This window comes from Argiope bruennichi, chromosome 5, assembly GCF_947563725.1.
Source record: "Argiope bruennichi chromosome 5, qqArgBrue1.1, whole genome shotgun sequence".
Classification (NCBI taxonomy): Eukaryota; Metazoa; Arthropoda; class Arachnida; order Araneae; family Araneidae; genus Argiope; species Argiope bruennichi.
Window position 1 is genome coordinate 93472046 of NC_079155.1, and position 24485 is coordinate 93496530.

The following is a 24485-nucleotide window of genomic DNA, read 5'->3' on the forward strand; positions in this document are numbered from 1 at the left end:
TATCTGCAAAATATATTGTCAGTTTTTCATATTAATTAAATGATTAAACTTCGAATGCAATTTAATAAAAATAAAATAAATATTTATCACTTTCTTAAGAAAATATAAAACATAAAAAAGCATTTTGTTTTTATTTACGCAAAAGAAAACAAAAATGCTTAAGAATTTGGTATCCGATTTTAGGAATTTTTCAGAATATTAAATAAAAATATGGGCATTTTAAAAGGAGGAAAATAAGATAAAAGGCATATTTCTTTTTTATTAATATATTCCTTAATCTTTGAGATCATGATTTATGTCATACCTATAAATCTAAGAACAAAAGAATTATTAATGTTGAAAGTTTTCTGAGAATATATTTATTTTTCTTTTTAATTTCAAGAAGTATGCTCAAATTAAATAAAAACGCTATGCTTATTTCATATAAACTTTTAAAACATGAAATATTTCTTAATTCTTATATATTTATTTATGGAAGAAAAAAAGTTGCAATGAATCAATTAGAATGCTTATTCAGCATCTGAAAAAAATATTTTGTTTGAGTTTCAAACTATACGTCATTTGTTTATGAAAGAATTTCAATCGCCATTTGGAGATTAACAAGACATACCATATAAAATATAAATTACTCCTTGACTTAGTTACTCACCCTATAAATTGTACCAATTTAATCAGTCATCTTTCATGAGCTACATCTTATTACAAAAAAGGAAATTTTATTTTAAAATTACATACAATAAGCATAAAACAATCTGATTGATAAGGTATGTTTGCAAGGAGGTGAAATTGATTGGCGAATAAAATTGGGGAAATCCCTCACCAAATTGGCATCTTTGGCGAAGAACTCGTACATAGATGCGATTTTGTAAAGCTAGAGGACAATGGAGGACAGTTTGAACAATGTCGGTATATTTAAGAATCACGAGATTCTCTTATAAATTGTAAATTGGCGAAACTGATATAATGGCTGTGACTAGAGATCTTTATTAATATTTTATTCTATAGAGAATATATAAATAAATTGATTTTATGAAAGTTCACTGAAAAATTGAAGGTGGCGCAAGGCAAGCGACAATTGATGACGTGTTTAGGAATTATAAATTTTTATATATTTTTTTTGTTTAAAATTTAACGAAGCCGATACTATAATTCAGGTTGGAGGATTTCATCATGGATTTTCTTCTCATATATAAATTTTTTAGCATTTCCTCAAGTGCAAGGAATGAATTAGATGATCATTGGTGACTCTCCTAGGAGTTATATAAATTAACGAAATAGAACTGATGATTGAAGATTTATTTTGAATTGCATCAAATCACTCACATGTGACGTAATACGCATTTTCGCATGAAGTTTAAGTTTTGAATGAGATAGTACAGGCATTAAGTCATATGTAAAATTTCATGTGCAGTTACAGTTTATCTTAATGTCTGTTTATTTTCATTTAGTGTTTCGAAAAATCAATTCCTAATAACGTACTTATAGAGAAGTGCTGAATTTTACAGATTTTACTCCTCAGTTTTTATTTCAGGAGTTTACTTAAATTAGCGATAACCTGGAAGAGCATAAACCGAACTTTTTGGAAAGGAAATCGAAAGAATTCGATTCGAGTTTTTTTTTTCTTTTTACAATTATAGAAACTTTCCTATCAATTGATTCAGTTGGAGATAACTAAAAGAAAAAGAAGTAAAAGAAACTATTTTAGGGTCAGGAAATTGGTGGGCATTTTTTTACTTCTCCTATTCCAAAATTAATCCTTCTCGGTTTCTTATTTCTTTCTTTCTGACTTTGCAAATTAGTTGGAGTTAATTTCAAACGCAGTGTGTGGCAAAAGTCTCCCACTTTGTGAGTTGAATCAATACCTTGACCTCAATTCCTTTCGTACCATTCTTTTTGCATGCTCTTTTACTCTTTGACTCTCTCAGAACTTCGGTTTCTAATCATGGTTTAAAATTCATGGCAGAACTACTTTTGAAGATAAAAAAAAAGAGTTTTATAGACTGATTTTTGAATACAGAGGAATTTCTTGAACAATACTTCATTAAGATTGCTTTGCTAAATAAAAAAATGACTAAAGCATTCTCAACAAGTAACAAATTTCAGAATTTGTGTGAAAATAAAATTTGAACATTTTATTGAAGCTTACTTTTATTTGATAGTAGGCGAACAATTATTAATGTTACGACATTAGGTTGATTATCATTCAAATAAATATAAAGATTTTTTACAAGACAAATTACATGTAAATTTCTCATAAGAAATTTTAAATGTAATTGTGAATAGTAGATATATAATACATATTAATGAAATATCACTGTTGAAAGTAATTTTTATCACTTCTGGATCAAAGACGTATCGATATGGAAAAGGGAATATAATTTTATTCTTAAGGAGCGCCATGTCGAATGAAATATAAAAATTAATGGTGCTTTTTAAAATTAAATACCATGCCGGACTGAAAAGATTAGTTTAACTAGATTAATGTCTTGTTTCGTAGCAACACTAGGGCTATTTACGGGACGGACCTGGTAATTTTGAACCGAGGTCAAGATGATGAGGACGACATCTGAGCTGACATCTACTTTTTAAATTCCCACACCACACCAGCGGAAAGACACCAGGATTGAAGAGAGGCGAAGATATATCAATAAGCAACGCACATAATTTTGTAGACAGTTATAAAAAATGCAATGTATGGCAACTTGAAAATGAAATTATAGTATAAACAGTTTATTACTTTTTAGAATAACTGCCTTTTATGTTGAGACATTTGCCATAGGTGCTAGATCAGTTTTAAAATCCCGATTACATAAAATGCTATTAGTCTCCATGAAATTGTCGTCAGAGACAAACTAACTACTAACAATTATACTAACAATGGAACAATTTTTACTAACAATGGAATTCTTAATGGATTCAAACAGGTGAAAAATTATTAGTACCAGTCCAGGGCTGTATGTTCTGAGCTTCAAAACTCCCAAACCGAATCCTTGGAGCTTGGCGGATCGAAGTCTATGATCGAATTATTCAAACTGAACTAGCACTGGAACAAATGTTTGAACAGGAATGCTAGTTACGCAGAAAAATATTAAACTGATAATACAAAAATTTCCGATTCATATTACCATGCATAACATTTTTTTATTATTATGCTCAAAATACTGTGCATTACTTATTGATCCCCCCTCTCGTAATAGTACTAGCATAATCTGAGTTATTTATACTTGCTAAGCCATTGATGATCATTGCCTCCAAATTCACATTATTTCAAACGGAACTATTTCCCTCATTTCCTACTGCAAGATTTGTTTAAAAGCATATTGTGGATTAACCCTATAATGGAAATACGCGAAATCTCTGGTGAGCATCTTTTTACTCTGTGGATCAGTTTCTTTGTTAAAGAGTTAAAAGACAAAAGTTTCAAAAAACAGTATATTTTCTGATATATTACTAACATTATAAGTTCAATATAGTTGAAATATTCACAAAATAATTAAATTAAATTAAAATAAAATATAAAGTAAATTACATAAAAGTAACTTTCGAACAAAATAACTAGAATATTTCCTACACTTTACAGTAAGGCTTAAATTCCATATGAATGTTAGACAACAATATTTTTAGCACTTAGAATATTCAATATTATTCCGCGTATATTCTTAGCTTTATTATGAGTTTGCAATGCTTATTATCATGTGAGAACATGATGTTGTTTTGGCTTGAGGTTTTTGAAACGATTTGAAGACAACAATTGTTGAAGCCTCAAAATGCGTAGGCAATAAATTTTTTTCTTCCTTTTTATTTTGGAGTCGGCTTTCACAGTACAGCTTTTGAAATATCTATCGTCTGCTAATGTATTTTTATTTTGGAGTCGGCTTTCACAGTATACCTTTTGAAATATCTATTGTCTGCTAATGCAGTTTTATTTTGGAGTCGGCTTTCACGGTACAGTCTTCCCATTATCTATAGACTGCTATTGTAGTTTTATTTTGGAGCCGGCTTTCACTGTATAGCTTTCGAATTATCTATCGTCTGCTGTTGAGGCATTTCCCTTGGAAATCACAGTGTTATTGCCTAACACGCACAACTTTTTTTTAAATAAACCAAATAAATTAAAATACTGTTTGTTTAATCGATAGATTGTTGCTTCAAGGATAAATTCAACTATTCAACAACAACATTATTATTTCGAGATATAAGAGATAAAACTCAACTTCATTTCAATATTGATAATCTTAAAAAACAAAACAATTCTACTAGTCCACTTTAAATTATATATATATTCTGAAACTCATAACTAGAAATCTTATTGTGTAACACATTGATTAACAATCTTACACTAGCAGAATTTTTTTTGTAAAGTTACAGAAATGTTTGTAATTTTAAAACTTCAGGATCCATTATAATAGATAGTGAAGCAAATGATGCTTATATTAGTATCAATATAAATACCCTTAAACTAAATTAATCATAATTTAAAATATTTCATGATATAATAGTAAAATGATATTAAATACATCTTCGTCTTTAGATTGCACGAGTTATCATTTTAGAGTTACAAAAACCCATTCTTTATCAAATCATTTACTAAGACATTTAAATAACTACACCTTAACGTAATTAAATCAGAAAGTAAATGGCCTATAGCCAAGAAGTTAGTCACCAAAGTTAGAACATCTTACATAGGAAACCTGAGTTGTAGCACTAATTAGTCGAAAAGACTAGACGCAGACAGAATATCTCTGTGGTTATTCGTATGACCGACCAACGGAAGAGGGTATAAATATTTTCTAAATCCTTATGAATAGTGAACGATTATTTCATGTTGTAACTCTTGGGAATTAAGTCTCTAGAATGAATGAATATATCTTTCGACCACATCCTTGGTAAAACGATAAGTAACCACTAATGTTGCTTAAGGGAATATCTTCTAGCAGTCTAAATTCATGTCCGACATTCATAAATCCTGTCTTGAATATTGGCTTTGAGCTTATAACACACTTATAAATTATGTCAAATTATTTTGAGAGCAATTGTAACTTAAACTTTCACCTAATAAATTGAACAAAAGCTTGGCAAAATTGATTTATAGTTCAGTAATTTTATTCATAAAAATACAATAACACTTATGAATAAGAATTGTGAATGTGTTAAGGGTAAGACGTTTTAAATATAATTTTCGCTCGTCTACATAATCTTGAACAGTTAATTTCTTCTGACTTGTTGCACTATTGTATGAAGGAAGGAATTTATATTTACTTTTCTTCATTTTTTTCAGCATATTTCAATAACTTTGCAGATAATTTTTTAGATCATTATCTGGAATCAATTTAAAACCTTCCTTGAACGAAATTTAACGTTTTTGCATAAGTTGACTTGCGTATTCATTTGAGAACCAGTATTAATGCAAATTTCTTCAACTTGAGACAAATGTGCATGAGTAATTCATGTATTTGCAGTAGTAAAAAAAAATTTATGGTTATGACTTCCACAGTAGAAAACCACATAAGTTTGAAAATTAGAAAGCGCTCAATTTTTACATGATTTTATTCATTATTTCCATTTTTGCGGGAATAAAATATCGGAACTAATTTATCGTGCCTTTCCAATTAATTAGTATTCTGAAATTATTATTATTTTCTATAAAAAAATACTTTATTAATACTTTCAAAAATCAATTCTGAATCAAAAGATTAATTTTACAATCGCAACCAGGACTTATTCCTATTATTCGGCAAATTTATTTAATTAGATAATTTCTACTTCGTTATTTCTTTACTACAATAGAGAGGGGCCATCAAAATTAGCTATAAATAGCAGATGATTCACGCAGCATCCAACTTAAGAATCGTATTGTAAGTTGATATGATCCGAGTGAATTTCGGGAAAACTGATTTGAAGATTCAAAAATATTTATAATAATGAATCATAAATTGAAGCCTCTAAGTTACAAATTATTAATTAAAAAAATACTGTTTATCACTGCAATGTGGTTTTAGAAACTGTTTTTATTAAACATTAATGGTTATAATTAATATATCTTCGAATATTATATTATATTTAAAGATTGTACTTATATTTTAGAAGATATGAAATTTCACTATTTATCGAAATATTTAATTTATACTTTATAAGGTTTAATGCTTCATCTATACATTTGAAATATCAATAACTTGTTTTGGAAAGTGTATACTCACACTGAACGCTGAGCTTAACGGTTGCTATCCTAGGATGGTAAGTCACAGAGTTGGAGGCTTCACATCTGTAAACAGCATTGTTATCCGTTTTGTCAACAGTGAATGTCCGAATATTTGTTACCTCCCGGCCACTGGTCGTGAATGACATGTCCACTTGGACGTTGTCTCTGTACCAGATGAGCTCGGCTTGCGGATTACCACCTCTGGTAATGCAAGCGAGCGTCAGTGTATCACCCACTTGGACGATATCTCCTTCCTGGTACCCTTCGATTTCAGGGATGCCGGGGGGATCTGAAAAAGTGAGAAAATATTATTTATACTTTATCAGTAAAATAATTAATTTTTATATATATCTATATGCTAATACATAGAAAAGATAGATTCTACATATTTAAATCATCTTATATTATTTACAAATTTAATTGAGGATGATAATGTCGTGTCCGCGTTACCACGTACAGGGGTGCAGTAGCTTCTGAGGGTAAAGACCCTTGAGCATCCGAGGGCAGAAGTCTGACTTCTAGCTCATGAAACTCACACATATTCGCTTGCACAACCCCTTTTTTACAGGGGGGGGCACATTCACACACCTCACAGATAGAACACAGATGAAGAACAACCATGCCCGAACCGGGATTCGAACCCAGGACGCCCAGATCACGAGGAAGACGCGCTACCCCTATGCCAGGATGCTCGGCTACAAATTTAATTGAAGACTAGAAATGTAAAATGCAAAAAGTGCTAAATTGTGAATTTCACTGGGAAGATAAAGATTGAAAATGTAAAATGAAATAAATGCTAAATTGTGAATTTCATTGGAGAATTAAAGACTGAAAATGTAAAATGCAGTAAATGCTAAATTGTGAATTTCATTAGTGAATTGAAATTTAATTTCAGACAAATTTCGGGTCTTATTGTTTTTTACATTCACTAAAAAAAGGAATTCCCATACTTTTAATCATTGCTCCCAAAATTTTAGAAAACGGAATTAATCAGTATCCATTCGTCTTTATCCTTGATGCTTTGAATTTTTTCAGATATCAGAAGCACATTTATTTCCAAAGGATTCTTAAGAAACCAAAAACATTTTTGTGAAGAAAACATATTTGATATTAAACACATTAAATCTTTACAGAAACGGTAAAAAACTGAATACAGATATTATAAAGAACTGCTTTGAAATTAAAATGTACACAAATTGATTGAATATTCGTAGAAAAATAGGAATTTTTGATAAGGTGGGAAGAATGAAGTATTTCTTGTAAGCAAAACCCAAGCCGTAAATGGGAATATTCATTTCGTGCCAGTCGATGCAATTTACATGTTTGTGCATTGTATTATTTTTGTTAAATTGTTTCGATGGGACTTGTTAAAAAATTTCGATTCCCCAAGGCATTGTTGCAAAATCTTGAAAACATACAATGAAGATCTTTTCACTAACCCCAAAATATCAATAAATGACCTTACAGTTTCGAAACTCTGCTTTAGATTCTTAATTCTGTACTTATACCACTGATGGCATTCAACAAAGGGCATTTCGAGTTATTCTTTCTTATTTCAAGTTTATATTATTTTGCATGTTGAAAATATTTGTATTTATTACGCTTGCAAACCTGATTTTTTTTTTCCTTTTTCAAAATGTTTAATTTCCAGTTTCAAAACAATGTTTAATTAAATTTATAAAGGCAGAAGCGGTGCAAAATTTGAAATAATTCATATGTTGTTAAGATTTTATGCAATTTTACAAATTAAATTATTCCTTATTTGGATTTTTATAGTCAAGTGTTTTCATTGATCCAAGATTCTGAATTTATAACAATGAATTGATAACAATAGATTTATAAAATGAAACATGTTTAATTTGTTTGATTTGAAATTTTATTTTCAATGAAGATACAATTATACATATTTCCCATATTAATTTCATAAGAATAATAAAATAGTTTTTTCTTTATATAAATAAATTCAAGTCATTACTATGTCTACAAAGTTTATTTCTTTTCGAAAAATAATTATCTGCGATTTAATAATAGAAAATATGATAATAATGGATTCGCTACGATATTAAAATAATAGTAGGTAATATTAATAATACTCTGATATATTCCATAAAGTGATGAGTTACTCCTATGTAGAAATATTTCTATTTTTATTGCAACATCATATCTTTATAACATATATATGAAAATAATTTTACAGATGAATGGTCAAAAAGAAGACATTTTTAAAATTTATTTATTTCATCATGGGAGCCATAAATTTTACAGAGGAGAAGCGTTAAGACGATGCATTTTTCTGAATCGCGCCACCAACAGCAAATTGATATAACTTTTCCCTTTTAGTGGTTTCCTGGAGAGATTCTAAAAGGGATTTCCTTGGCTCATGTTCTAATTGGAAAAGGGACTTTTAGACACGTTTGGTTGGAATGCGTAAGTATTAGAGATTTTTATTTCTTCGCTCATGGTGTACGATTTATCAACTAAGCAATTTTTAACTGTTTAATTCATATTTTCAGCTTTCTAAAAACGGGAACAAAAAATAATAAATTTTAACATCAAATATAAGGTATTAGAGTATTGAGATTAATTTCCTAAAACATTTTTAACAAAAGTTTTATTTTGATTTTAAGTTTTTAATTTCTGGTAGCAATTCAGAATTCCCATGAGATTCAAACTAGATTTTAAATTCATAAATACTGTGATAAATAACAAGAAAATTTGTTTTCATTTTGATTGTAGGTGCCTTATTTTGTTAAAATAAATATTAATGAATATATTTCCGACCCCGAAAAGTTCCTTAATTATTTTCCATTCTACTAATTTTGTGATATACATAATTTAAAAAGCAGAAGAAACTAACGTGAAAATGTAGAAATCCATTGACAAAATTCATTAATAAATCATCTGATTTACATTTAAAGAATAAGAAAAAAAAACCTTTCTTTAAATTTAACTGCGAAAGCTTAAGAATAAATTGAATAAAATCACATGTTTCAACAACAGCAAAAACAGAATACTGACTAATCAATAACAACTTTTGTAATTTTTTTTTCTTTCCAATTGTTACAATTCAATAGAATAAAAAAAATATGTTTTTCTTATTGATTTTGCAAAATCCAATTGAAATATGCCGTGATTTCGAATATTAAGAATCACACGAATAGCTGCTACAAGCATGTAATTCTTGAATCTGATTATTAGAATTGATAAATCGATGTGTTTTATGACAAAGGATATTGACGTTTGGTTGTTCAAAAATAATTTACCTATATTTTGTTTCTCATTGATGTGTTTGTTTTCTAAAATGGATTTCTCATTTTATGTATGAGAAATATGATAATGCGTGCTTCCTTCACTTACAAAACGGCGTATTTTATTTATGAATTTTTTGAACAAAGTATAATAATGCAAATGCTATATGTAATTTAATTTAGACATTTTTCAAACTCAGTTATTTTCTAATTTTGTTGCTATTTTTATGCGAGTTGTATATTTATATTGATTACTTATAGATGACAAGTCAATTATCGTAAAAGCCTTAGTATGTTTTTAATTTATTCAAAAGTTGTAGTTATTCATTTTACAATGAGAGTTTAGATTTAGTAATGGAAGTTAGATCATTACCATTCTAATTTTTAAATGAACATCTGTAGTTACTGTATATGATACTGTAAATGAACATCTGTAGTTACTGTATATGATACTGTAAATGAACATCTGTAGTTACATAAATTTTATACCAATTTCACAATGAAGGTCAAATGCCATAGTGACTTGTCCATCAAGATTGAAGAACTGAACTCTGGGAATTATTTTCCAAATTTTTTTTTTTTTTTTTTTTTTTTTTTTTTAAATATGTTTGGTTATTTCCCCCTGTTCTATGAACATGGAAAAGGAAAAAAACGATACTAAAAAAGAGAAAATGAATAAATAGGACTGCATAGAGACCAGCTCCAGAAGACATCAACTTTAGCTTATTACATAAGTTATAAATGTAAATAAAAATATGATGGATGGATGGATGGATTTTGGAATTTATTGCACAAGAACCAGATCTTGCTATTCTGCACCAAACAGGATACATTTTCAGGTACAAAGTAGAGCGTGAAGTTGCTAAAATATTAATACCTTAAAACCATCAAAAACTTATCAAATCTATAACTAAAAAAAAATTGACATTTTCAATGACCAAATAGATTCTCATGAAATACAATAAAAGGAAACGCTGTCCCTACAACAATAAAAAGAGAAGGTCAATAAAAATTCTCTGAAGTGAAAATCGGACAAGTTGTAAAATTTGTAAAAAAACAATTTTGATTCCCAGAGATTGAAGATATTACTATAATTTCACAACTAGGTATTAATTTTTAAATACCTGTCATGGACAGGAATACTTCAAGTAGATGGATAAAATGGTTTGAAATCAACCCATTTAAGTAGTCCCTTTTTTCAATTTTGGTCTTGCAAAAGTTTCATTAGAAGTTGTCGGGTTTATAGACAGTGGTGGTAATCTGATTGAATTAAGCGATGTCTGAACTGCTTTAAATATAGACAAGGTTTGGTACATGACCAACTTATGAGATGCATTTTGTTTTTATTTCTCGCAAGCAAGGCTAGCTTTTTCTCTTTTGATATGTTTTCCTTTACTTTCTTCCGTTAATTTTTATTTAGTTCTGATTCTGACTTTACGTTTGATATATCGGAGAAACATCCGTTTTAATACATATTCATTTTCTTTTATCAGGAACCATTCCTCAACACATAGCGATAATTTTCTGAAATATAAATATTTTGAAATATTTTACTGTGAAACATTTAAGAATAATATTTTAATCGTCCTCTCTTGTGAAAAATTATTTGCAATATTGATGATTTCAGAGATAAGTTGCCAGCAGTCGAATGTCAAGGATATCAATGGAACCACCACCCTATATTCAATATTGCAAGGATATTTGACCAATAAAGTTAGATATACATGAAATAGATATACATAAGTAAGGACTTGTACAATAGGTTTCTATATTCGCAGTTTACGATACCCGAAACCCAAATTCTACTAATATCACCATGACAGCATTTATAAAAAAAGGTATTTTACTAGAAGAACAAATGTTTAACTGCTTTAGAAAATAAATGATAAAAATAACGCTTCTTAAATTTAAAATAACGATGAAAAGTCCAAACGTTTCATTGTTTTAATTCACATGTAATCATACTAATTCCCTTTGGGATTATACGAAATAATACACACCATTTATTCCTTTTAAACATTCTCCATTTATAATAATGCGTTTATTCTACTATTACATTATATTTTTTGTTTTTTTTTTCTCTTTTCATTGACATATTACATGTTCATCATCACACATTCAAGCAATTACTAGCAAAATATCACTACATAATACTATTGCATTTAGATATTTTCATATAATTTATATTTTTCCATAATTCTGTATATATTTTTCATTTAAATAAATGCAGCAATTTATAATCATATACTTATCATGCATAAAACCGTAGCATTGTTTCTCAAATATATGAATATTTTTTATTTAAATTTTTTAATTATATTTGTCGCCTAACTAGAATATTCGAAATTCGAGAAAAATATATTCAAACTTATTTAGTGTGCCAGAGTTATTTATATTTAATAAAGTTATGCAAATACTGATTCTTTATATATTAAAGTAATTTTCCCTAAAGATACTGAATCTCTTTTAATCAAGAAACTTCTGCTCAGAAATTTATAAATTTTAAATTTAATCACATTTTTATTGTCAAACCTTAAGACTATAGCCACGACAGAATAGTTTTCGAGGAAAATGTGGACATTACAGCTAAAACTGATTATAAACTCTTGAAGATTATTAATGCAAGATGGTCAGGTTGAATCCATCAACCCACTTAATGGATTTAAGATTTTATGAACGAAAATAGTGTAACATAAATAAGGAAAAAATTGAGCAGTTAAAAGGCCATTAGGGTTTATCGATTGAGCGGCGTTTCCTCTGTGTTAGTCTCTATTGGGAATTCCATGCGTTTCTTTCTCAAAAAGGTTAGAGCAATTTCTTACAGAATTACATAAAATGAGGTCAGCTTTGTGAAGAATAAAACAGTTTAGGTTAACCTAAATGCAGGACATTAATCTTAAATAGCAACGTAAGTAATAATGTCAAAAAATTTTCTGAAAAAAAATATTTTAGGATTGTAGGATTTTTTAAAAAAAAATTGAAAAATGAATTTTCTTTTAATACGTTATTACTAAAATAATTATTATATTATTTTATCATATATGACTATACATTAATAAAATAATACTAAAACCTGTAACGCTTAAATAAAAAGATGAATATAAAATAAGAGTAAATGAATAAATGTTATTTTTTCCTCTACGATTATTTTCCAGGATTATAGTTCTTTGAAACCTTTCTTGCTGTTTCTAAATCTTTTAAGAAGTAGCAAGAAATATTTACTGATAATTTCTATGATTCACCAAAATAAATATGAATACACATTTTAGGCTTTGCCAAATTTCAGATACTTGAAAGGGAAATTTTTTTTAGAAAAACACTCAGTTTTAATGAAATTCTTGAAGCGTGCTTACAAACATTTCCTGAAAATTAATTGTTAAATGTTATAGTAAAACATTCCTGATAAGATTTCTAAATACGCTAGAAATAGTTTCTAAATCATAATAATTATAAATTAATTGACAATATTGAGAACTGGGTGACAAGGAATATTTGGTGTTTTAGAAGTCAGTGAAGAACAGTATTTCTTTTTCGTCATTTTTTCCTCCACAATATGTACTATCATATATGAATATATATAAATCAAATAATATTAAAAAATGTATTGTTAAAAAATGAAAAATTAATACAATAATACGATTATTTTTTGATAAGTCCAAGATATTTTTAAAATGATTATAATTAAAATATATTAACACATTTAATTTTTAAGATATGCTAAAAAATAAATCTTTCTTCTAGCATATGCATAATCAAGATGGAGCTACTCCTCCATACGTCAAAGAAAATCAAGAAAACTGAATGACATTTCTCGTAAAAGCATACAAACAGGAAAATTGAATCTTGTCATCAGTTATGGTACAATATCGTTATTGTAGTAGAAGTAATTCGACCCCATATAATTACATTATTGTCCAGAAAATTGCCACTCTGCTTACTTATATAACTTTTCATGAACGAACTCATGTTGCTTTACCCCTCCCGAGTGGAGGTGCGTAGTAATTTCTTAATTTTAAATTTAAAAAAAATTTAGAATCTATTTTTTTTTAAATATAAAAGTTTAAGAAAAAAATATGGATAGTTATAAGCGTTTAAGTATTGTTCACTTTCACTTCTTAGAACTAGTAAAATTTTATAATTATATAAATAAGGAAATATAATTGCATTTGAATGAGACTTAAAGCTAAATAAAAAGTAGAATACGATGAATAAATCTACAAAAAATGTGTTCATTTAATTCGATTTAAAGGAAAATACTTTACAATTTTTCAATTAAAAGATGAAAGAAAATAATATATTTGTAATGACTTTTTATGCTTTTCAATTGAATAATTTGCTTTCATAACTAAATTAGAAAAATGAAAAAAATTAAAATATCTGGGACAAATTATAGTTTTATTGTTACCTCAAATTAAACAAAAAGAAACCATTTCAATTAAGCGAATGCCTTTTGTATACAATATTGAATTATTATTTATTTAAAAGTAACGGAAATGTTACACTATTTTAGAATTCTAGATTGCTTGGCTAAATTATACATTACCAAACATTTGAAATTATTTCTTTATCGACTTCATGTTTACAATTTTCTCTTCATTTAATATTCCAGATATATTCATTTTTCTATTTCTCTATTAACTTTAAGAGAATAATTGAAAGATTAATACATTTTTAACAGTTTTTAAACCGTGTTTATAATTTTATGAATTCCTCTAAGCATCTACATTTTGCAATGGCACGATGCTATTGATACCTACAGCACATTTCAGTTCTTTGAATATATTTAATATTCATAAATTTGAAATAAAATTAATTTAATTTTTTTAAGGTTTTATGGAATACATTGTTTGAAATTCATGTCTACTTCTTTGGAAATCTATTTGAAAATCATTCGATCTACATATAATATTAACTCCTGAAATCTCAGAGGAATTGTGTTTTTTAAAAACTGATATTCATATAAATTCTGGCAGAAAGAATCCTATTAACTTCTCTGAATTTCAGCAGGTATAGAAATTTATAGAACACAATCATATGACAAATTTTACGAAATAATAATTTAATTGTTTGATTTATTTACGCAAGCAATATGCTTTGGAAAATAATTGTTTTTTTCTTTCATCACAGAACAAATAATGTTAAAATAAAAAAGTGCATGCATATTTTTAGATGCTAATTTTGAATGTATTTAAATACAAAGAAAATCGACCATTTTATATTATGTTGTTCTACTATGTTGATTAGATGATATATTTTTGATTCTTAAACTTATAATAATATTTTAGAGGACAATTTAAATTTAACATGCTATTTTAATTTTCGATTTTGAATATTGGGGAAAAATGATTAGAAGTATTTTCCAAGGAAATTTTCTTTAAAATATCAAAAGAATATGAAAAAGAATGAAAATTTCAACTCTCAGAATGAAAGTATTAACTACACACCTACACTCAACTATTCAATCTAAGTAAATATTTTATGATAAAATATACACAGCTTCCATTAATAGATTCAATATATTTAAAGGTCATTTAAAACATATCTAGATAGAGTACAGTGAGTTTTGTTGAAGTATATCCATTTTGTTCCGCAGCTTAAAATATTTATATAATAGAATATATGTATATATGTCTCTCTTTCTGTGAACGATCGTTTTTAGACGTCACATCCGTGAAGTTCGTTTAAAATCCATCACCCAAGCCAAGAAAGAATGAGTCGTCAAAACAATGCTAGAATCTCTCACTCTCTGTACAATAAATGTACATTCATTTCCGAATGGTTAGAATAGTTGTTAACAGATGTGGAGTCCTACATATCACCATATATAACTGTGGAAGAAAACAGTGATATGGATGGTTCTAAGCTATTAGATAAACAGTTTGGCAAATTTATGTACAAAGGCTGATGATAAAGGCAAAGCATGTTTTCTTTAAAAATATTTCGTTTTTCGTTAAAAGACTTCACCCACACCAAAAACGCATGTCGTCAAAATAATGCTATAACCTTCCTCTCATCTCTCACCCTCTGATCACGTGTTTTCGCATGTTTAGTATGGTTGTTAACAGATGCGGAGCCCTATATATCACAACTTACAATCGTCTAAGAAAACAGTGATGTGGATGGTTCTAATCTACTAGATAAGAACTTCGGCAAATTCATGCGGCAAACGTTGGTGATAAAGTTGAAGCATGTTTGCACTAAAACATCGTCATTTTTTCGTTTAAAAGACTTCATCCAAACCAAAAAAAGAATGAGTCGTCAAAAGAATGCTATCAGCTTCAGCTTATCTCTCATTCTCTGTACAGAAAATGTACACGTGTTTCCGAATGGTTAGAATAGTTGTTAACAGATGTGAAGTCTTATATATCACAACATATAACTATGGAAGAAAGAAGCGATATGGATGGTTTTAATGTACTAGATAAGCAGTTTGGTAAATTCACTTGTCAAAGACTGATGACAAAGGTGAAGCGTATTTTCTCTTTGGCAAAAAGGCTTTCGAGAACTTAACTTGGATTTTAATTTAGTTCAATTAAACAGCATATGTTCCCTGAATGAAAAATGTTCAGGGAGAAATAAAATATTTTATTGCATGGTGGACACCAATAAAGATCCAACAGCTAGCTCGACCGCAAAATGCAATTCTATACAAAATGTATACTAATCTGTCAGTTTTCAAACATTAATGATATGACCAAATGATGACATTCCTAACCTTCTTTCACTAATTCATGTTTAATGAACATTCTCAATACACAACGACACCATAACGTGTCTTATCCCTTTTGTTACTGCGAGATGAAATAATAGTATTAATACTAATTCTTAGGAATACCTCATTTAATGTATTCTAAATAACAAATGATTTAAATTAGTTCACTTTTAATACTCATTATTATACCATGTAACAAACGACACGGCTTCTTAGCAGTGTTTTTATTTATTTATTAAGATATATGAGATTTCACAGCTAAGATAGCAAAAATGCATGTGTAATGTTAAATCCTTTTAATATATTTCCAAAAACAAAAATTCTGAAAGCGTTAGGTTTGTATCACTAAAATATCACGAATGAGTATCTTATGAGAAAAATAAATCCATCAGTTCTATGAATGTTATTGATTACCTTAATGTTCTAATTATCTTTATGTATCGTATCTAAGCGAATTCAGGTTTTTACTGAAAACATCCATGGAAGTTCCTCAGAGAGAATTTCTCTTAACACAAGCTATTGTAATATTTATCCACGAAGTTATTCGTTATTTTGAATGCTGAACAATATCGTGAAGACATTGTAATAATGTTGTTGGGCATCTTGCATCAACAGGGTTAGTGCAGTACCACGATTTTCCTTAATTACATTGTACTTTCTAAACTATCACAAAGAAAGACAAACGGTAAGGAATTTTGAATATCTTACTTTGTGATTAACTAGTATGTTTCTTCTATTAAAAATGTGAAAATATATGTATTTTATTTTCTATGCTGTTTATATAGTATTTTAATTAAAAGGTTGTTGCAAAGAAGTTGTTTTCGAAAGAATTTTAAAACAAACTCGTTTACATGAACATAAATTTCTTGTTTTAACTTATTAAAATAAATGTTTAAAAAATCAGCATTGGAATTTATTACGAATAGTCTCTAGATGAAACATTCACTGGTGTAAATCCCTTAAAGATGGCTTTAGAACATCTTTAGGGGATGTCAACACATTGCGTACGGATCACGAGATTTCTCGTTTTTAGCAAGCTAACCTTTGTGGCCTGGTCACAATCTCATTTTCATGTTTTTTCGGGTAAATCGATGCATAACCAGCCAGAAGCAAATATTTAATACATTAAGGACCGAAAAGAAATCTAAGACATACACCTGAAACAGCAAGTTTTGGGGTAAACTTGCAAGTTCTAAAATTATGATAACTTTGTTATGTATTAAGCAACAGCAGATGATATACGCAACTCGAGAGAATTCGTGAATGGCTCGTAACAGAAGGGATGCGGAACACAAGAAAATCCGTGAGCGATCCATTACAGATGGGACGAATTTGGGAGCGGTCTTTAATATCTTAAAACAAGATACTTCTGCAAATCGTGCCGAACACCATTGCACAAGGGAATATGCTTTATCAAATATCACACTCTAAAGCATTATTCAAGTCTGTGAAATATATTAGTTAAAATGTAAAAAATTCTTATATAATAAATACATGTATAAAATATATAGAAATATCTTAGAATACTTAATGTAAATATAATACCAAATGTAAATTAAAAATGTGCATATATACATCCTATTGCTTATCAAACATACTTCCAGAGTGTTCAAATATGTTCGCGCCCTGAGAGCGAGCAGAGCGCCTTACGCAATGTCTTAACATAAATGTTCTCTTAACATAACAAATTCTCTTCTAAACCTAACAAATGCTCTTTTTAACATAGCAAATGTTCTTTTTAACATAACAAACGCTCTTCTTAAGCTAATAATTTTTAAACTATAAGCATTTTATTCTTTATAATATTTACTTATCATTTTAATTGAAAAAGTATTACAACGAAGTTGTTTTCTAAAAAAATTTAAAACAAATTAGTTTAATTGAACTTAAATTTCTTGTTTCAATTTATTAATATAATTTTTTTTAAAAAAATCACGGGAATGAATTTATTTCAAATAGCCTCCAAAGGAAAATATTCAGTGGTGAAACATACCCTAAAGATGGCTTTGCAACTCATGTCATATTTTATCTTATTGCAACGTAATTTATAATAATCAGAAACAAAGGGAATTGATACGAGCTCTGAATAACTATTTTATTATCATCTAGCAGTTTTTTAGTTTAGTTTTATTCACCTCCAGTTTTAAAGCAATTCGAGGACTATTTTGGCACGGATCTCGCACTTTTGAACCACGGTCAGATGACGAGGATAACACCTGAGCTGGCACCCCCCTCTCAACACCACAGTAGCGGGAGTTTTGGCCCGGACGGGTTTAACGTGCACGAGACCCGTTCATATGAGGGTTCTTCGGTGGAATCGAGTCACTGACCTGAAACCCTCCGGTTTCGACGCCGAGACCTTATCACCAGGCCACCGCCGCCCTCATTTTGTTATCTAGCAAATTTCATCTATTATGAAAAATTAAAATATACGTGTATGCGGCATCTAATATGTATCTGTTTACATCAATTATTTATATCTATTTCTATGTGTGTTATTTTAACAGAAAAATTGTTACATCAAAGCTATTATCGCAAGAATATTTATAACGAGTTAGTTTTACATAAATGTAAACTTCTTTTAACGTATTAGTATGAAAGCTTTAAAAAAATCGATAAGTGCGTTTATTTCGAATAAATCTCCGTATGGAAATATTCGCAGAAAGTCCCAACTGAGAATTTCGCCCAGAATCGTGTTTTATACATAATGTAACCTATTTTTATCTGCGTGATATCGCATGCGTATCTTTCCTGCATTTAGAATAGTCATCATATACTGTTCGTATTCTCAACCCTCCCAAAAAAAGAGTCAGATAATGATAGCAATGCTCCGATTTTCGACGGAAAAGTGTTTTCCTTTTATATATATCTTTCGATCCTTTGAAAAAAATAAAAAAATAATAAAATAAAAGAGATTTCCGATTCAAAATTGATTCGAGAAGACATTTGGAGATGTTGGAAATGCTTTGTACGTTTCTGCACCAGAAAACCAAGGAATGAGATTGAGAAAATAAAAAAAATAAAAAAGAATTTTAAAAAATACGATAAAAGAGAGGAAAAAAAGATGTGAAAAAAGAAACAGCTGCCAAAATGTTCTTTGTAGAATCGTTTGAGGGTACTAATCGCCATTGAGCGTTTTTTAAGAAGGATTGATGGTTATTAGAAGTGAGCTGAAGTGAAAGGAAAGAATGAAGAGTTTGGGGCGGTTTAAGGAGTAGAAAATGTAGGTAAGGGGGTGAGTAATTTATTCATAAATCAGTCCTCTTATTTTCATAATATGATTGCTGTATGTTATGACGGGTAAAAAATGATTATTTGATGATATATTAGTGAAACATTTCCTGTAATTTTGATATTTTATTTCAGCTAATTTAAGCCTTCGTTTTCAATACAGCATTATGCTAAAAAAAGATTCGAATAGCTTGTCTAATTATGTATTATAATAGATGGTCTTTCGATTCAGATACAGCTTGCGTCATTATTGAATGAATTTTTACATCGATTATTCCTTGGTTTAAGCGCAGAATTATCATTATTTTAAAGGTTCAAACATAACCATTTTTAGTTAGGCATGATAAATCAACGTAGATAATAAATATGAGCTCGAATTTTGAAATCATTAATGTTCTTTTTTGTAAAAAAGGCTACAATGCGATAATCATTAGAAAGTCATTAACATAGTTGAAATGTACAGCAAATTATTTTCCATATTATTCTTAGCAGATGATAATTAGGATTCTTTCCCAGTAATTTGACGAAAAATGTTCTATTAGAAAAAATATATATTTATTATTCCAATGCATATATTAGTAATTTTTACTTTCTATTGTTTGAAATATATGTAGAAAATCCGATTGTAAAATACCCATAGATTAATAATCACTTTTTCTCCTCTCTGATAAAGGAAAATGTTATTTTTAGAACAAAGCCCGCTCGCTTGAATTTGAATGCTATGAATACATGGAATAAATACATGCATATATACAAATACAATAAATACATGGAACTTAATATCCATTATTTAGATCTGAGATCAAAATTGGAGATTTATATCAGGTATACGTAGGAAAAATCATGTATTGTTAAGAAATATGATTGAAAGTATTGATGAATTTTTACGTTTTTTATTAAAATTTCATTGAGATTTAAAATTATGTTGCAGTTTGGGTTTTTTTATAGATGGTAATACCTTTATTCTTATATAAATAAAAATGATCATGTGTTAGATACACGACATTTTGCATACAATAATTATACCAAAAGTAAATCAAATTCAATTAATGAACACATTTTTTTTGTCATGAAAAATTGTTTTTTGCATCCCTCATTCGCGTTTTTTTATTATACTAATAAATATACAAATGAGGCCATATAATTAAGCATATTCTTTCTAGATCAACAAAGTATGGATAAATATACTTATCGTTGAATGCTGCATTTATTTGATGATCTTTGATATATTCAAATATTGGTTGATGTTTGGTCTTTATATAAGACAAAAGAAATTTCTTTCTTACTTTAGAGAAAAGACATTAGTTAGCAATTAATGTTCCAATAATTTTCCAAAATGTATTTATTTATCATGCTCAAGAAACTAAGATTTATTTATAAGCACGTATTAATGTTTTGCACAAGATGGATTTTACAGTATCAAAGATCTCTAGATCTTGCCTTGCAGAATATTAAGCAAAATGTAATTTACGTTTTCAGTTTAAATATAATTGCCACATGAATATGCTATCTATTAAGTAATACAGAAAGAATAAAATTTATGGACGAACAATATACATAATTAAAATATACTTTGGATTTTCAAATTAGGAACGGCTATTTTCTAAATCACCTGAAGCTTTATATACTGGTTTCATTGACGTCCTTCTATCCTTCTTAACATGAGAACTTTGACAACTACTGTCTCAAACTTGGTATCTAAGTATAGTAAGGTGACCATGCCCTACACAGTGAAGTCAGTTACAGCGCCATCTAGTAACAAACTACGACAATGAGGTCTCAATATTAAAAATTGCAAAAGGAAAAAAGTTAATTATAAAATGATGGCATGTAGTGGATTTTGTATGAAAAAGCATCTCCAGGGCAATGATGTCAAGAACAAAATACCCAAAACACTCATTTGTTTTGTCATGATTTCTACAACTCTTACTCTAGGAAAACATTAAAAATAAGACAAAAATAGTTATTAGCAGATACTTTTATTTTAGGCCTTCGAAATGTTCTCAATCAGTCAAATGAGTTTTTAAATTTCTTACAGATTTTGTAGCATATCAGGAGACATGTTGACACAAGTATCAATGCCATGTCGTCTATGGTCCTGTAATGTTTCTGAAGGAGTTGCATTTACCTGTTTTTTGAGGTATCCAAACGGAAAAACTGTGGAATGAGATCAGATCAAATGAGCGTGAGAATCATTCTATGCAACTACCATATTTGACGATTTGATACTAGAATGTCTCCACTAAGTACTGTTATATATTTGATGCCTTGCACGGGGAAGCGACATCAATCTGGAAACGTATGTTTTATTGAATCAACTACAGATTCTCAAATAACGTCTTGCAGACTTTCTTGTCAAAGAGTGCTCCAATTAACTTAACACGTAAAACATAAGACCATTTAGGTCATATTTTTGAATTCGTCCTTCGAGTCGAATTTATTGTTCAACAAATGATTATTTTCCTTTTGTCAAGAAATTCTTTATAGCTAAATATCAAACAAATGGGTTTTTTATATGTTTTGTCATTAGCATTACAAAATATGTTTTCTTACTAAATAGAAGAGACTCTACAATTTTGTAATTTATCTTTTCCCTTCATTTTATACAATTTTCAAAATAGGAAGGCAAACTCCGCCCCGTGAATATGTAACCGATCTTAAAATGTAAAGCATTATTTTAACTAGACACGAAATTTGTGACAATTGTTATCTCTGTTTTCAAGAAAATGTGGGGTAAAAAAACTTTGTTTCTATATATTGTTTTTCAAGCTTTTATAAAGCCTGACATCTTGATCACATATAATTTTCTTCAAGTAATTCATTACAATTTGCTCTATTTGGATTCACTTAGAGATGCTATAGCTTGATAACAAATTTCATTAATCAAAATCATTCCGTTTTTGAGTTATTTCGCTTGCTTTCATGCAAAATACAGAAGAACAGAAGGATCTTCCCTTGTCGAATTTAGTTTAAAATCTTTAAAATCCGAAAAGGGAAGATACAAGTTTCAGGTGTTAGATCTGAGTACCAAATTTTATTTATCTAGATCTTTACCTTTTGTATTTGAATAGACATATTTAAAGTTTTATTTCAAGGATGAGTATGAGAATATAAAAACGACAGAAGAACATAATGTTAATTTTTGTAATTAAACTTCTTCAGCCATTAAAACAAAACAAAAAGTCTTGTGTTTCTAATGTTGTTTCAAAAGCACTTTTTTTACTTATTTATACATTTTACAAATTTTAAACTTTGTATACACTTGACTTCATGCCTTCTTTTTTATGCAATTTAGTTGAATCATTTAGAGTTTTCTAACCTTACACCTATATGCCTTATACGAAGTATAGAAATTTACTGCAAGTCAGCCGTTTGACTCCCCGACCCGCCACGAAGGCACACGGATTTAAACCATAAAACTGAATGACCGGACCGCCGTAACAGCAACACTGGCGGGAACTGTGGTTGAGTCCTAAGGGCCATCACCGGCCAAGGTACAACCCTCCCCGAAGTAAGTACGTCCCGTCATCGATGTGAGGAGTCAGATCCCCCACCTATTTGTGTACCCTCCAGGGTGGCGAGATCCAACCACTATGCCGGAAGCATCTCATCCTCATTTCGAGGTGCCCCCCCCCGAGGGGGATTAGAAATTTACTGCAAAAAAACATTTCCAAATTCTGGAAATTATTCACATTTTAAAACTCCTTCTACCTAAAATTTCCACTTTTGTTAATGTCGCTCTATGAACAAAATAATTCATTAGAGAAAAAAAAAATAGACGAATAGCACAGTAACAGTTGTGATATGAACTGTATATATGTATTCAAATTTTTCAGGGAGTTTATTAATAGCATTTCTATTCTTTCCGTGTGTATTTGAGCACTACAATGGATAAACGTAGCACGATTATGGGTAAAGTTCAAGTATTTGATCTTTACTCTAAAACTCTAAATTTTCGAAAGTGAATTTATGTGGAAGTGAAGGATGGATTGCTTCTAATTCAATAATTCCGAAATGCATGATCTCTGCTCTATTTTAAACAATGAAATAGGTCAAAATCGTTTTGATTTTTATGTACAAGAAAAGTTGAATTTATAATCTTACAATAAATTTTAATATAATAACGTTCTTTAGCATTGTTCATAGCACAGCATGAACCAGGGGTGGTGAACCTTTATGGATCAAGGTGCCATTTTTTCTAAAGAAATGTCTAATGAGGAATAGACATGCCGTCAAATAATTTTGTCCTGTGGTTTTTGAGAAGATAATAATACTAAATACTAACAACTCAAAACTCTTTATTTACTCCGAAAAAATACATTTTGCACTGTATAAAAATAAATGTTTTAGTTATACTTGTAATTCAAATTAAAGCGGCATTAATGTGACTTCTGTTGTTGCAGATTAGATGACAAATAATTTATATTAGGATTGTAAGATGTCCAGAATGCACGCTGAATTGGAGTCATCTGCCAAACGGTTTATAAGCGAGTCTTTAATGTTATTCCTGTCTGAAAATGACTCACAGACGTAGATGAAAATATGCTCAAAATAGAATGAGCCAGCTTCTTCAAACAGTTAAATGTTTGAATCGAATTCCATATTTCCAAAATTTCATTACTGGCATTTTTACTTATGTTGCTTTTTAACCTTTCTGTTTCAATCAATTCTAACTTTTTCCTTGTTTCAATAAATTTTTGTATCCACATGGAACTAGACTGGAAATCAATCAGTTGCTTTCATATTCTTCAATTTACAACCAATAGAATTGGGATAAATTCAGTTTATTAAATAAAGTCACATGCACGCCGTTTTGAAAACCGTAAAATGAAAACCGTTTTGATCGGCGACGTGCCCAAAATATTGTGTCCCGTGCCATCTATGGCACGCGTGCCACTAGTTCGCCATCCCTGGCATAGGCTTTACACAGGTATCATAGCATGTTGTGCAATTTTATAGAATATTGTGATATATTATATTATTAAATATTTAACAATATTATACAATATTGCTAATATCGTTTACTCTTATATAATATTGTAAAATATATGTGTGTTACTAGAATAGTAAAGTCAGTGCCATAAAGAATTACAAA

General features: G+C 29.0%; 1 protein-coding gene across 1 annotated transcript in view; it reads right to left on the minus strand.

The window, feature by feature from the left end:
- Nucleotides 1-24485, minus strand: part of LOC129968147 (nephrin-like) — a 494644-nt gene that overhangs the window by 203717 nt on the left and 266442 nt on the right. The window contains exon 7 of the mRNA XM_056081964.1: nucleotides 6198-6488. Coding sequence (XP_055937939.1) covers nucleotides 6198-6488 — 291 coding nt within the window. The remainder of the gene's footprint in view (nucleotides 1-6197; nucleotides 6489-24485) is intronic.